Source organism: Geospiza fortis, unplaced genomic scaffold, assembly GCF_000277835.1.
Source record: "Geospiza fortis unplaced genomic scaffold, GeoFor_1.0 scaffold4, whole genome shotgun sequence".
NCBI classification, from domain to species: Eukaryota; Metazoa; Chordata; class Aves; order Passeriformes; family Thraupidae; genus Geospiza; species Geospiza fortis.
In genome coordinates this window covers 424,457-440,414 of record NW_005054475.1, presented here as the reverse complement: position 1 = coordinate 440,414, position 15,958 = coordinate 424,457, and the positions used below count along the sequence as shown (strand labels likewise).

General features: G+C 48.0%; 1 protein-coding gene across 1 annotated transcript in view; it reads right to left on the bottom strand.

Annotated features, from left to right (window-relative positions):
- Positions 1–15,958, bottom strand: part of EIF4G3 (eukaryotic translation initiation factor 4 gamma 3) — a 96,740-nt gene that overhangs the window by 45,700 nt on the left and 35,082 nt on the right. The window contains exons 7-9 of the mRNA XM_031062990.1: positions 13,110–13,210; positions 10,400–10,522; positions 5,654–5,753 (exon numbers count right to left, since the gene is read on the bottom strand). Coding sequence (XP_030918850.1) covers positions 5,654–5,753; positions 10,400–10,522; positions 13,110–13,210 — 324 coding nt within the window. The remainder of the gene's footprint in view (positions 1–5,653; positions 5,754–10,399; positions 10,523–13,109; positions 13,211–15,958) is intronic.

Here is a 15,958-nt window from a genome sequence, read left to right as displayed (position 1 = left end):
TCACTTTGGTCCTCCGGCGCGGCCGCGGGCTGGGCTCTGCGGGGCGCGGGGACAGCGGCGGCGGCCGCGGGGACAGCGGGGACCGGAGCGGCCGGGGCCGGGGATGGAGCACGAGGAACTTCTGCTGGGGCTTCCACTGAGGGGGGCACCTCGGCCGTCTGCCCAGCTTGATCTTTCTTCTCCCCAGCAGGTTCTGGTCTGAGGACTGGAGAAGGTGCTTTTAATACTGGATCTGGTTTTGGCTTCTCTTCTGGGAAAGGAGAAAAAAACCCATTATCAACAGCAAGGCAACTCCATGTTCCTGCCTGGTGCCTTGGCTCCCGTTCCTGCATTCTGCCAAGGAGCTCTGAGGAAGACACCAGAGGCCCCTGCACCTCACTGGGAATCTAAATTTGAAAACACAACCTCTGCCATCCTGAGAAGAGAAGGATCTGGAGAGACTCACTGCAGCCTTCCAGTGCCTAAAGGGGACTTATAAAGCAAGGAGGCAACTTTTTACATGGACAAAACCTTCCAGGACAATGGGGAATGGGTTAAACTGAAAGAGGAGAGATTTAGATTAGATGTTTGGAAGAAATTTATCAACACAACCCCCCAAATCTTGTGCAGAAAGAAGTCCCTGCACTTATCCCATGATTAGCAGCAGACCTGGTGATCCCATCCCTGCCATGACCATCACACAGTTCCCAAAGCTCTGCTGCTTCCCACTCCTTTGCTACAAAACTATGAGCCATTATTGTTTAGGATCTTGCAGGAACACTGGACTCCTTCAAGACATGGTTACACCAGCAAAAATAATTCTGGAGAAGCCAGAGGCACAAACCTGCTCTTCAGATTAGGAAGTCAGAGGCCACAACTAACTGCAAGTCATCAAAATTCAGGTAGAATAGAACAAGTTTGGCTCTGCTGGATTTCTATTTGGAGCTTATTCAACAGCTCAGCAGAAGGGAAAGGGTTTTTGAAGGAGAACCAAAGGGTTTTTGAAGGAGAACCCCTTTGAAATGGCCTGGAGCTTCAAATCCCACCTTTAGGAATAGCTGGAGCAAAAGTGAGCTCTGCCTGCAGCCGTCAGCAGCCCCAGCAGCATTCCAGAGGCCCATGGCCAAAGCAGTAGTTTATCAACCTAATGAGGCACCCAGGGACGTGGCTTTGGAGGAGGATGACAAGTGAGGAAAGAGATGGGAAAAAGTATCCCAACAGCTGATTTTGATTCTGGAGGCTCCGTGGAAGAAAAAGGAGGCAGGAAGTGGTTTGGAGAAAGAAAACACGTCACCTCTGATTTCTGGAACATCCTTTGCAGGAACTCCAGGAGCATTCCTGACATTTACAGCTCGCTGTAAACAACTGCCTGGATATTCTCTCCCCGAGTCAAAGGAGAATGCTCAAAAAAAAAAAAAACCAACCAAATGCATTTGAAATGTTAAGGAAATAACACTGGGAGATAAAACCAGCACAAATCCACAGCTGCATTTGAAACCAGAGGTTTAAATCCCTTCCTTCAAACCACACCTTGTCTGGCCAATGTTCTTGTCATGGATACAGGTTGTGCGTGCAAAATCCCAGAGGAAAGTGATTTGAGGAGGGATTTCAGAGAATGAGGAGCAGATTTGGCTAATGAAAAGCAAATCTGAACTTGAACCCCCATCCCAGAGAAGAAATCTCCAAGTCCTGACAGAGGAGGACTCAGCCCTGCCAACTGTTACAGAGAGTCACGTGAACAATTCACAGTTGGGGAGGGGAAACAAAAATCAACACAATTCATCCCAACTGGATCAAATCCTTCTTCCTAAATACGCTGAGATCATTCCTCATGTTATATTTAGAAAGTATTTACAGGAAGTGCTGGCTGTTCTAGGGGAAATATCAAGAGATTTTTTTTTTAATTTCCTGATAAATTACAATTTTTGCAAAATTATTTTTCCTTAAAGATTCTTTCACATACCCAGTGGGACAGATCCCCCTGCCTGCTTCATGGAAGAGCCACTGTTGGGCTGTTGGGTGGTCCCAGTGGCACAGACTGGCCAGGGCAGTGCACAAGGAAGAGTTTACTGCATACAGGAATTTGTTCCTGCTCTGTGGTGTTTATCTGACAATAACTGCTGGGCTCTCTGCCATTTTTCCATCTTTTGTCCTGATGCAAACACTCACGAGGTGGCACCAGGACTGACTCAGTGTCAGCACATGGGCTTTGGAGCTTTCCAGACTCCAGGGTCTGACATTCATCTGTTTTCCACAAACCATGTTGTACATTCTCCATGTCTGATACATTGCAAGATTTGGAAAGAGGTTTAAATAGAAGACAATACTACTCCAAACATCCCCTTGAACCTCTGCAAGTGGAAAAAATGTGGGCAGCTCTGATTCCATGCAGTTCTATCCCACTGCAGCTCCTGCACCAGCCTGGCCTGCAGCCACTGGCCTGACCTGGATTCTGCAGCAGCATCCTCCCCTCTGTCAGCCTGGCTGGTATGGACACACCAGGGGCATCTCCAGGAACAGAACTTGCACCTAAACAAGGTGATTCTTCAATGTATAATAGTAACAATTCCTACACCCGGTCCACTGGAAGTGTCCCTGCCATGGCAGTGGGGTCAGAATGGAAGGACCTTTAAGGTCCCTCCAACCCAAACCAATCTGGGATTCTGCAAAATGCCAAAGGCTTGTCTTTAAAAGAACCCAACCACAGATTTAAATAAGGCAATCCCAAATCCAGCCTCGGGAATGAGTTGCAGACCAAGCCAGCAGGGAATGCAAGTCCTGGTCTGCTGGCACAGCACACAGCTCTGATCCTGACCCTGATCCTGACCCTGAGCCCAGCACACCAGCCAGATGCTGCCAGATGCTGCTCACTGTTGGAGACAGCTGCACAAGCAGCCCTGGCTGTGACAGAATCACAATGAAAGCCTGATTCCAAACTTCAACAGCTGCCAACACAGGAGGGCACAGGAGAGGAAGGGCATGAGGAGATCCAGTATGAGGATGGACAGGGCTGAGGGGACTTTGGAGAAACAACAGCACTGGTTTGAATGAGCACTTCAGCCACGCAGCCCTCTCTGTCACTGCTTTTGGTTTGGAAGCAAAAATCCCCCAACATCAAAGTGAAACATCATTTTGATACCATGGCATGTATTTCTGAACAGATGTGCCCCCCAAAAGTCATTAGTTCAGTTAAAATATTATTAACGGGCTCTGTTAATTACTGACACCAACCCCTACACTGCTCTGCCCCCCCAGCCATGGCTGGGTGTTATTCCAGGGCTTTCCCTGCAGTGCTTACATAAATGTGCTCTTTAGCAATTTTTGGACTGGAACAAATGTTTGACTCTTTCTGGGATGGAACAGAGATAAACACAGGGAAGCTCAGCCCCTCAGTGTTAAACCCCAGTCAAGCCCTGCTTTATGTTTAAACCAGCACTGTCAGAGCTGTGTAACTAAGCAAACACACTTACTTCCAGTTTACTCACAGCTGCCTACAAAGGGATTAAGTTAAAGAGAGAGAGAAGAGGGATGAGACCCGAATGTGGCAATCCACATTTTCATACACAGAGATGAAATACTGTGACGGAAAGTGCTGGATTTTCAGAGACCACCGTTCCAGGAGCTCCTGGTCATATGATTTAGGGGTGGGTGGTCCTGTGAGAAGCAGGGGGTTGGACTTGGTGATCCTGACAGGACCCTTCTGGCAGGAGATGTGACTCCATGGCTTTACAGCTCAGCCCCAGCTCTGTCCCCAGGGCAGAGGCACCTCAGCTGTCACCAGTGCCACCAGGTGACCACATGGTGTGCTCAGAGGATGTCCCTGGCAGCAAGAGGGACTGGGAAATGTTGGCAGAGGGGACAGGGACAGGAAGAGCAGCTGTGCCAGAGCTGGGCAGCACCAACCAGGCAGGGGAGCTTGGGCAGCGCAGCCTCAGCAGAGCCAAAGGACATCAGAGCCACCCATGCCTTGGTCAGGTGACACTGGGGACATTGAACGTTTGCACCAACATCCTGACAGAGCCACAGACTGCCTGTAAGTGAGAGATGGGGTCAGCCCAGCCCCAAAAGGTCCTTTTTCAATCTTTTACAACCAATTTATAGGCACTGCAGCAGTTTAGAGGCACAGCACTGGAAGAGGGAGACCCTGATGTCCACGCTGTGGCTGTAAGAGCAGCTCCAGGGACACCAACCTTGGCTTCCCAGCAGGGACAGTGCTGGGATCAGGGCATCTGTAGCACCAGAAATGTTGGTTTGTCCCCTTTTCTAGGGCTGTGCTCCTCTGGGGCTTGGTTTTCCTCTAGCAAACCTCTCCCAGGGAATATTCAACGGGACAAGAGGAAACGGCCTCAGGTTGTGCCAGGCGTGGTTCAGGTTGGATTTTAGGAAAATGCCTTCATGGAAAGGGTGGCCAGGCACTGACCTGGGCAGTGGTGGAGTCACTATCCCTGAAAGTGTTAAAAAAATACGTGGATGTGACACCTGGGACATGGTTAGTACTGAACACAGCAGTGCTGGGTTGGACTCCAAGATCTGGGAAGGCTTTTCCAACTTTGGTGATTCTGTGACTCTGAAATAAAAATCCCAGCACCCCATGATACTCTGAAATAAAAATCCCAGCACTCCATGATACTCTGGACACCTTGAAATAAAAATCCCAGCACTCCATGATACTCTGGATACTTTTATATAAAAATCCCAGCACTCCATGATACTCTGGATGCTCTGAAATAAAAATCCCAGCACTCCATGATACTCTGGATATTCAGAAATAAAAATCCCAGCACCCCATGTCATCCCTGCACGTGGTGCTCCAGCAGAGCCTGGGTGGCTGTGATGCCATGGGTGACACTGGGAAGAGGACAGTGGTGGCAGCTCTGCCATCCTGCTGCCACACATCAGGAACTGCAGCTTCCAATGGCTGCAAATTCCAGTGTGGGAACAGCCTGGGCCTGCTCTGTCCCTCCTGGGACAATTTCCTTGAACAGCTTAAAAAATCTCCCTTCCAATGTATATTATGGGATATCCTGAGCTGGCAGGGACCCATTGGGATCATGGAGTCCAACACTTGGCCCTGTGCAGGGACCCCAAGGATCCCATCCTGTGCCTGAGAGCCTTGTCCAAGGAAATGGAATTTTCAGAAACTCTTTCCATCTGTGCCATTTTTACCAAAGTCAGCAAAATCTGCTATGGGCTTTATGAGGCACTTGGCACACGAATGGGTTTTTTTCTTAGTTAATGTTGCCCATTCCTACAGGACTGGACACACAGGCAGCTCTGGGGAAGCCATATGATCCTCTGGATCCGTGCCACTGCTGTGGCTAATTATCCAAATGATCCAAAGCCTCTCTGGCTAAAGCGTTTCCCTGACAACACGCTGGGTTCTGGAGGATGGCACTTGGGTGAGAGGAGTTTCTTCCTTCTGTGTGCTCTGAGACAACATTTAGGACACAGAAGATTGAAGACAATTATTTTTAACCAGTTCCACATTAGCAAATTCCAATTAATTGCCTTAGCAACACACTTAAAATGTTCCACTGGAGGAAGAGACGTTCCTCCCCTCCTATTTCTGCTGCCTGCTGGTCTCCCTGCCAAAAATATTCCAACTAAAACAAGAAAGGAGGGGGAAAAAATAAATGATTGAAAATAGTGAGGGAGGAAATCTCCATGAACTGACCTTGTTTGGAGGCGGGGGCTGCGGTGCTGCCGGAGGGGTGGGAGCTCTCCAGGGCTCCCAACGCTGTGGGAACGGGCTCAGGGACCTGGCTGGGCACCTGCTGGGGGACAGGGACAACACCATGAACCTGGGAACACAAAACAGGCAGCAAAGGCAAGGGACAGGTGAGCCAGGGGGGGATGGAGAGGAGAAACCAAAGGTGGGGAGAACAAAGAGAAAAAATAAGAGAAAAGGTACACAGGTCAATTGGATAAATCCAAAAAGTTCATGGGAAAGGGAGGGAAAGGCAGCAGGAAAAGGGGAAGGAGATGCTCCCTGCTAAGAACAGCAAGGAAGGGACAGCACAGCACTGGTGTCAATGTGCTCTGCCCTCCCAACACCTCTCCAGGAGCTCCTCCATGCAAGACACACACCAGGGATCCTGCATCCCTCTGTGACTTCAGTTCACCTTTGGGACTTGACTCCTTTCTCCACTGCTCCATTATTTCCACCCCCTGAGAGATTCAGATCTATTGATTCACTCCTCTGTGTACTTATCATGGCTGATGTGTGCAGGACAGGATGAACAGTGGACAGATGTGTCTGCACACACAGCACTCCTGATCCCAGGGGGAAAATCATCCCAGCCTGGCAGTGCTGGGATGAAAAACATCCCCCAGCAGCCCCTGCAAGCAGCCTGGGGGTGGGACCTGCAGGGCAAGGGGAGAACAAAACCAGCTGGGCAGCAATCTGAGCGAGAGCAGGAGGAGCAGATTCCCAAAGAACATGGACTGGGATTTCTGTATGGAAGAATAAATCCAAAAGGCCTGCAAAGAACTGAAGGAGCCCCAGCCTGTGGTAGACACACATATTTCAATGATCTCCCATCAAACACTCACCTGTGCTCCAGGAAGTTTGCTAAAATCCTTTGTATTTAGTCTCAGAATTTAAGGAAGACCAAGTTTGTGCCCCAGACTCAAAGGTGAGGCAGCTGCTGGAGTGACCACAGACAGGGCAAGGCAGCTGGTCACAAAATCCCTTTAAATACACATTGGGGACCAGGCACAGAAGAAAATGGGGCTAAATTTTAATTTCCTAATCCCAAGTGGAAAGCCAGGCAGCTCCCTGCTCTCACCCAGTTCCACATCCATGAACTTCTCTGCACAGCTACAGGAAAAGGACTTTTTAATCGCCCCTGAATGCAGACAGGCTCTCAGAAATCCATGCAAAACTTCTTGCCCTATAAAAGGAAATGCTCTGGGGCAACCTGCTTCTCTTCCTGGGACTCTGTTTTTTCCTCCCACCTCCAGCTTTTTGCCTATTGCATCTGAACAGTGCAGGGTAGAGGGAAATCTCTCCAAGACATTATTTTTCACCATTTCAGGAAGACCAGGAAAAAGCACATCTGGAAAAATAAGAATGAAGATTTAAGTGGGGGTGAAGGGTTGAAGTTTTCTTTGGGATTGCTCCTCTTTCAGGAATGAGCCTGACAGATTGACTGGAGAATGAATGAAGAACTGCAGCCCAGCCTCCAGCCAAAGGGAAGAAGCCAAAGAAAACCCAGCTTTACAAATGAGCAGGTTTCAAGAACATTTTCCCCTCACCCTCAGTGATCAGGACTTTCCTTTTATAAGAAAATTTATGGATGAAATCAGTGTGGAGAAAGGAAACTGTGATAAGAACCAACCTAAGCAGAGCAGTGAAGAAGAAACCTGTGAGGCCTGAAACTTCTTGGGTCAGGAGAAGTATTTCCTTAAGAAATGTGGAAAGCATTTATTTTGTAGGAATGATATTCCAAATGAGTAAATGGTCCTTATGCACTGAGCCTTGCAGCTGCAAAATGGAGCATTTAGAGAGTTTTTAAGCAAAAAATCCCACTGAAAATTGCTCCCCCGATTTATGATGCTCCAAGGGTTGCTCTGGGTTATTTTACCCCTGGACACTGAGCAGACACAACTCTGACAAACTCACTGAGACTTGGAAGAATTTGGCCAGGAAAATAAGAGCAGTCACTCTTTAAAAAGTGATCCTCTGTGGAAGCCAATGCTGAGGCAACACCATAATCAGATTCTGGCCCTGGGTTTTCTTTCTCTTCCCAGCAAAAACCAGAGTGAAAATAGTGTCTGGCTAGAAATGGATAAATCATATCTCCATGTACCTCCAGCTTCTCTTGCAGGAGCTTTAAAGCACTTGCACAAAACCAATTAAAATACACTGCAGAGGCACTGGGAAACTCCACCCAAAGCACTTTTTGGTCAGTAAAAGGTACAGGAAGGGGCTCAAACCACGCAGCTCATCCTGGCAGCAATGCTCATCTTCTGCACAATTCCAGTAACTTTTTGATGTTAAGCACAGTTGCAACAATTTTTTGATGTTCAGCACTTAGTCTACTGAGAGAAGAGGGTGCTTTGGGCTTGTGTTAGCTAACTTTTGGTTTATTTGAGTCTGTTAATAGAGTAATTCAAATCTAAAGAAAAAATTTGGAAACTATTATTACAAAAGGGTTTCTTTTTCAAATGCAGAATTTGGGACAGGGAGTGGTCTCCAGCACTTCCTGAGGATGTTTCTTCCTCTGCGTTTGTGCCATTTAAATCATGAGATAGCAGATTCAGACAAAGCAGTTTTATTAGAATTTGCTATAATTCTAAAAATCTCATTGGGCTGGGAGTCACTTTGATGCTGCCTTGTCAAACCCTGAGGCTGCACATTCACATTTTGAGTGCTCAGGCAGTGAAATCTCCATGAGCACCCTGGTGAGCAGGGTTTGGTTCAGGGGGGAGCAGGGTTTGGCGTGAGCAGGATTTGGGGTGAGCAGGGTTTGGGCCAGGGGGTGAGCAGGGTTTGGGCCAGGGGGTGAGCAGGGTTTGGGCCAGGGGGTGAGCAGGGTTTGGTTCAGGGGGTAAGCAGGGTTTGGGGTGAGAAGTGTTTGATCCAGGGGGTGAGCAGGGTTTGGGGTGAGCAGGGTTTGGGTGAGCAGGGTTTGGGTGAGCAGGGTTTGGTCCAGGGAGGTCAGCAGGATTTGGGGTGAGCAGGGTTTTGTCCAGGGGGTTGTACAAACAACAGCAGCTCTGCTCCCCCTGCACTGTCCCAGGAGCTGCTCTAAGTCAGGAGCATCTCCAAAGTTATGGCTGAATATTGAGAATTTACTGACTGGAGCCTGTTCAAAACAGTACCACCCCCAGCAGTGCAATTCCTGAGCAGAGTTATTAAGGCACTATTTAATTTCACCCAAGATATTAAATGGGTTCCCAAGACTTGATTTAGAGAAGCTGTTGGGACAATAATGTTGAATTTCCTGGCTTAAGTGGGCTTAAATTTTCAGTTATGTTACACTAATGAACTTATTCTGGTGAGTCCAATTTCAGAGCTCTTCTGTGATTACCAAAAGTGGTTCTAAGCACCTAATCAAAAGGAAGGCTGGATATTAAACAATGGAATATTTGCATACCTTGAAGGAGATGATTGGACATCACTGCTGTGCCCTGCATCTAAATTACAGCTGATCAGAATTCAGGCCTAGTAACCTCCTCTTGAAACACATTTATTTCCTTCTGTTTGACTTAATTGTAGTGCCTTAAAATAGATTTCAGAATGTAAGAATGATCAGGTAAGTGCCTGGATTCACTGCACTGTGCAGGAATACCACGGGAAATCCTGGCTGGCTCCAACTCTTCCCACTTCCAACAGGGAAGGTTGGGTAGGAAGAAGAAATGGGGAGATGATCTCACCAAGATTCCTATGTTTGGCATCTCCGATGGAAAGAAGTTTACCTGGTGCCTTGCTGCTGCTCGTCCTGGGTGGGGAGCAGAGGAGAAAACCAGTGACAAAGCACAAGGTGGTGCCTCCAGAGACACAAGGATTGGGCTGAGCTGGGAAAGCTGAAACCCTGCTGGTCCCAGGGAGGGATCTCCAGGGATGTCTCTCACTTCACCTCAGTTACATCTCCCTGGAATCCCCAGCTCCCACAGGAGCTCCTGTGCTCCTGCACAGGACTTTCAGCAGAAAATCTACTCCCACACAGAGAGGAAAGGAAGGTTTGAGCTCAGGAAAATCAGTTTCACCTTAAAAACTGCCAAAAGCTGGTGACATCGACCAGGGAAGAAGGTGGAAGAAGAAGAAATCACATCCCAGCACCAGTTCTGCTCCACAGCCCAGCCTTCAGCTGGAGAACCTTCCTGACCTCTAACCAGGGAGTTAAAGGGATCAGACTCAAAGGTGTATGACAAGAAGGGATTTAAGATCTACAGAAAATGATTTGGAATATTTATAATTTTTCTCTCACCAGCAAAATGGGTGTTTAAGTTTGAACACCTAGAGAACAAATGTGTGATAACTTATTACAGTTCTGTGAGAAAATTCCTGAGCTCCAGATCTTCTGGTGACTCTAAAACAGCTGCACAAAGGCAGAAAGAACAGAGATGCAATTGGAGGTCTGTAATCAATCACTGTGTGACATGGACTTTCCTCAGGTGCACAAAGACACCTCCTTTCCCACAGATATTTTGGCTCCTCCTTTAACACTAAAAAGCTCTGAAAATCTACTGCTGATAGAAAATCAGGGACGGGAAAGTACAGCAGCACTGGGACTCCACATCAACAAGCTATGGACTGCTAAGAATGACCCAACTTGAGAAAACATCATGGCTGAAGAACATTGATTATTTGGGAGCATCCAGGTCTCTGGGATGGTCAGAGGTGTGGCTGGAGGTGTGAGGGAGGGGCACAGCAAGGCAGAGGGCCCAGGGGAGGAGCAGAGCCCTTCCCTACCTGAGGTGGAGTCGGGGTGGAGGTGGGTCTGACGATGGGGGGGGTGGGGTTCCTGCTGCCCCCTCCAGACATGATTTCTTCTGTTATGTCTTTGCCTCCCTGGTTTGGATCCCGGATTCGGATCTGCAGGATTGAAAGAATTGCAATAAGAACAAAGGAATAATTCCCACAAGTGTTCCTGTCACTGCTGTCCTGGTGGAGAGCAGCGAGGGCAGCACAAGCTCCCACCACAGCCAGCAGGAGATGCTCTGGGATGAGCTGGTGCTCAGCAGCAACACTGGGATGTGCCTTGGAATGCATGGCATGTCATCCCTTCATCAACACCTAATTTAATCAAAATCTAATTGAATCATCAACCACACCAAGTTCAGTCTAAATATGTGCACCCTGTAATGCAAAATACAGGCTCTGCTGCTGGAACGTGAGTTTCCTGCAACTGAGAACAACTGGGAGACAGTTTAGGTACAAGCTAAGCTTGCTCAGTAGTGGAAAGGGCAAGAATGGAGAAAAGGCTGTTTTTTACCCTGACAGGAAACTCCCTGACCTTGCCAGCCCACTTCTGGGAAAGGGGGAAAGCAAATGAGTCCCAAGTTCCACCAAAACAGAGGGAATCAAACAAAAACACTGAGTGGAGGAAAGGGAAACTGAAAGAACAAACTCAAGTCCTTAGAACTCCGCAGCATTTAGGAAAGGAATGGGATTTTTGAGTCTCTTCACAGCACCAAAATGGGAAAAAAAAATATTTTCCAAAATAAACCACTCCAGAACATTCACTGAATCCTCAACTGACACTTGAGCCAATCCATGTCCCTGACCAGGGGGAAGAGCCAGCGTGTCTGGGATAATGTGAAACAGCTTTTCATCTCCAGTAGAATCTGATAACTCTAAAGACAGAATTCTGTGTACCTGCCCACCTTCTCCAAAGCTCTTGGCTGAACTTGAGATTAATTCCATGCAGAAATCCAAGCAAACAACTCCAAGCAAACCAAGAAACGCCATCACCCCTCCCAGGGCAGGGGTTCTGCTGGAAACCACCCTTTAATTAATTATCCCATGGCAGGGGGTGGGAATGGTCCTGCAGGTCCTTCCAAGCCCTTCTGGGATTCTGGGCTATAAAATCTGCAGAAGGGCTTTGTGACTTGTCAAACTCAGTTTGGTGAATGGTGGCTTCACTCTGTTTGTGAACACACAAACACACACACTGCACTCAGGGTGTTGAGTCTGGGCTTCTCTTATTATAGATAAAAGAAGGATAAATGTATTATTTTAGCAAAAATGTATTTTTTGGTAAAATATTTCATTAACTACAGCAACAAGGACCTGAGAGTTGGCCCTCTCCTCCACCTGACAGAGAGTCAATGGTATTAGAAATAAGATTTCCCTGCCTGCAAGGGAAATTTGTAGTACTCAAATACTCAATTCATGGTGGATGTGGGCATGTGCACATTAATGCATTTAATTTTTCTCATTTCTCCAGTTGCAACACCAATTACCAAACTGAAACAGCACATTCAGAGAGAAGCATCTTGGGCATTTAAAATCCCTTTTCTGCCTCAAAGAACTCAGCCTGGCTGGCATGGAACTGCCTTAATCCCAGCTGAGCGTGTCTGATCAGCTCTGCATTTCAATGGCATCAGGGATCTGGGCATGTCGTGTTTGGGATGCTGAAAAGAGACTCCTGGGGACTGAAGAGGTGACAAAAAAGCTGCTGAGAGCAGCCACCAAAAAGGCCTTTCCTGCAGGCACAGCTCACACATTGTTCAGTTCTTCCGGTCTCCCAAACCAAGTGTCACCCCAGATCACCCTCAAAACTCCAAAGATGCAAATATTCTGCATTTTGAGACATGTCTAAGTCCTTTTTTTCTTTTCTACCCCCAGGAAACTGTTCTTTTAATGTTTCCAAAACACTCTCACACAAACACTGCTGTAATTTCCTTTTCAGTCCTTTACAAACGATTCATTCACAAGTTCAAGCCCACATCATCTTTTCCTGGTTAAACCTCACATTCACCCCACACACCTCCACTGTTCCCCGCCTGTAGATGGGTTTAAATTCCATTCATCTGCCTCTCTCAGATTCCCCTCAATGAACTAGAAAGAGAGGGAATGTGCTCTCCAAACCCATATCCACTTTGATAACGTGGTCAGGTTCTTTCAAGCCTGCAAATACATCCATGACCTCCTGGTTTTCCACCTTTTTCAAGGCATAATATTCAATAATTTCTGATTTGTCACTTTGAACCAATTCCAAACATTCTCCCAAACTGCTGAGTTCACTCATTCCCACCTGGCTTTTTAGGAGCACAGGTGAGGACTGCAGGCTTGGGGAGACCATGCTGCTTTTTCAATAAACAAAATTATTTTCCTTTTTGACTGGCTGAGATGTCACAAGCTCAGAGTGGACAGCACCCATAGAAAAATGGAAAACAGCATAGTGCAATGTTTAAATACACTTAATCTCTTTGGGAATCACAAAATGATGGGTTTGGGGTGGGAGAGACCTTAAAGCTCATCTTAGAGCATGGGCAGGAACATCTTCCACTGCCCCAGGCTGCTCCAATCCCCAATGTGCAGCCTGGCCTTGGACACTTCCAGGGATCCAGGGGCAGCCAGAGCTGCTCTGGGCACCCTGTGCCAGGGCCTCCAGTGAAGGTAAAGAACATTATTCATGGTCTGGCAGCTCCCCCCCAGGGCTGAGTGCCCCACTCACCGTTTTCTTCTCTCTCTTGGCAGGCGGCGGCTGCTGCTGCTGCGTAGGCACAATGATGGGTGCAGACTGGTACACGGGCTGGCTGGGGTAGAAGGGCGTTCCTGGGGCAGCAAGGACACAAAGCAGAGGCACAAGGTCAGCTCAGGACACACAACCAAAGCCAGAGGTGCAGCTGGCCACAAATTCCAGCATCCCTCTGGGAGGGCTGGGTTTGCTCGGCTCCACTGCCACTGAACAGAAGCTGATGCTCCATCAAGACAACAGATTCAGGCACCATTTCTTATTTGATTTCCATGTCCCCAAATTGGCCACGTACATCATCCATGTCTGAGAGGCTGTGGACACCACAGAGGCACTGCAAGAGCATCCCTGGGCTCCTCTGCCTGACAAGTAGGAAGGTTTTCTGCTGGATTTGCTGCTGGTTTATCAGGGGTTTTCTGCCTTTGTACAGAAATTCAGTCTAACCAATACAAACAATTTGTGAGGTCAACTGCAACCTATTTGGAAGCACAACCAGAAAATTTAATTATGAGCAATGTTCCTCTCATGCTGCAACACACAAAAAGCACGACCACGGTGATGAGTGCAGAATTACACCACAGTGCTGGTCACATTCCTAGCAGCCAGTGTGGTTCATTATGGTTTCCTCAGTGGAATGAGAGTGGCTCAGTGAATAACCAAGTGCTTTAAGACCACGCCAGAGATCAGGGTGGCAGAGCAGAGCTGCCTCCTGCCCATGGATCAGGTGTCAGGGGAATGTGTAAGGTGCTGCTGGGTGTTCTCCCTTCCAGGCATGGATGCTGGATGAACTGAGTGCTTGCACTTGCCTCTGGCACAATCTGATCTATTCTTCAGCTGAACTAACCTCTAACTGGGTATGAAAATCTGGATTGTGCCTGTAACCCAACCAGGAGGTCTCTGGATCTCAGGCAAAGGGTGAAATCCAAGAAAGCAAATTAAACCAGCCCAGCACAGCCTGATTTGTAACTCCAAGGATGCATTCCTCCTGCTGAGAGCTGGAAAGCCCAGCTCAGAGCAGGCTCCCTGTCTGCATCCTCAGAGAGGGAACTGTTCCTGTGCAAGCAGGGAGCACTGCATGGCATCAAGGAGCTCAAAGTGACACTCCTGGGTGGGCTGGATCACTCAAGAAATGTCTCAGTTTGAATGCCAGGGTCAGCAGAGCCACTTCAGATCTGGCCTCAAAGTCTCTATCTGCATCTCTGCAGGCTGGGAATCAAAAATTATTGCCCAGAGCAGCTGTGGCTGCCCCTGGATCCCTGGAAGTGTCCAAGGCCAAGCTGGGCAGGGTTTGGAGCAGCCTGGGATAGAGGAAGCTGTCCCTGGCCATGGCAGGGGGTGGGACTGGATGGGATTTAAGGTCCTTCCAAGCCAAACCATCCTGGGATTTGATGATTCCATGAACCCTGCTGATGAGCAGGTGTCCAAGCAGAGCCTGAGTAAGGTGAGGGAACAGGAGGAGCCTGGGATCCTGCAAGGTGTGAATTCCCTTCACTGGCAGCCTCCTAGAAACCAGATCTAACCACATCACCTGCAATGTGATCCCTGCTGGAGATGCAGCTCCAGCAGAACTCAGGGAACCACTCTCCCTTTATGAAAAGTATTCTTAAAACCCAAATCCTGAAAAAAGTAACTGCTGGGAAGAAACAGCTTCTGTGACAAGCCAAGTGCATTTGCCAGTGCCACACTCCCTGCTCTGCTCTCTGCCTTTGATCCTTTCCAGTTCTTCAGCACCCAAATTTATTCTCTCTCCTACCCACTGATCACTTCAAGATCTTTCCCTGTGCTGTACAGAAACTCCCTGACACCAGAGAATGATAAACTGCAAAACTGAGTTATAAAACTGCACTGTCCATCTTCCCAAGTTTTGTCTCTGTATTTTCCCTCACCACCTTCTTTAGGTGTTGCCCAGCTGCAATGATTTTGATGTCCAGCAGCCACACTGGCTACAGGTCCTGTGCTTGATGGAAAAGGCACTGCCAGTAGCATTATCCATGCCTGGACTGCAGATTTAGCTGCTCCCCAAACCTGGCAGCACCTGAGCATTCCCTATAAACAGCAAGGGAGTGACAGGAGGGAGAGGTGGGTAAGTACAGGCAAATCCCTGCTGAAACCTTCCCTGCCTGGAAAACTCTGCAGGACAGAGAGCTCTGGTTTCATCCACTGATGCTCCACAGCTGCAGCAACCTAAAGCTGGGACTGAAAGATTCCAAGATTCCACCTGCAAAAACCCAGGTGCTTCCAGGAGAGGAAAGGAGCTGGAAATGAACCTTTTCCTAATTACAGGAGTGAAGACAGATAAATGGCACCAAGCAAGCAGGAAGTAAGAAAGCAGAACTGTAACAGCACAAAAAATGAGGAATACTGGGCAATTTCCTCATCTAGTGGATCAGATTTGAAGAACCATTACAATATTTCTTCTATTTTCTCTAGGATCAACCACCAGGAAGTAGCTGCCCTGTAATTACCCTCTCTCCTATTCTGAAATTGCATTACCAGGTTCAAGGGCTTCATGACAACCTTTCAATAATTCCTATGAGTTCCACACAGATCAGATAAATAAGAGAAGGAAAAGAGGAGAAATAAGAGACCTTTCTCAGGGAAGCTGCTGGGTTTTTCTCTCCCTCCAAAGGGATCTCTGTGTGTGAAGAGCAAACTGCAATTCTGCCAAGGGAGCAGGGCTGTTACTGGTCAGCCTGGAAGGGGATCAGTCACCCCAAGGCTCCAAAACTCCAACAGAGAATTCCCATGGGAGTCTGAGAATATCTCTGCCCCCAGCAGGCTGCAGAATGTGAGTGGGCAGGGAGCAGTGAGTGACCAAATGCATGAAA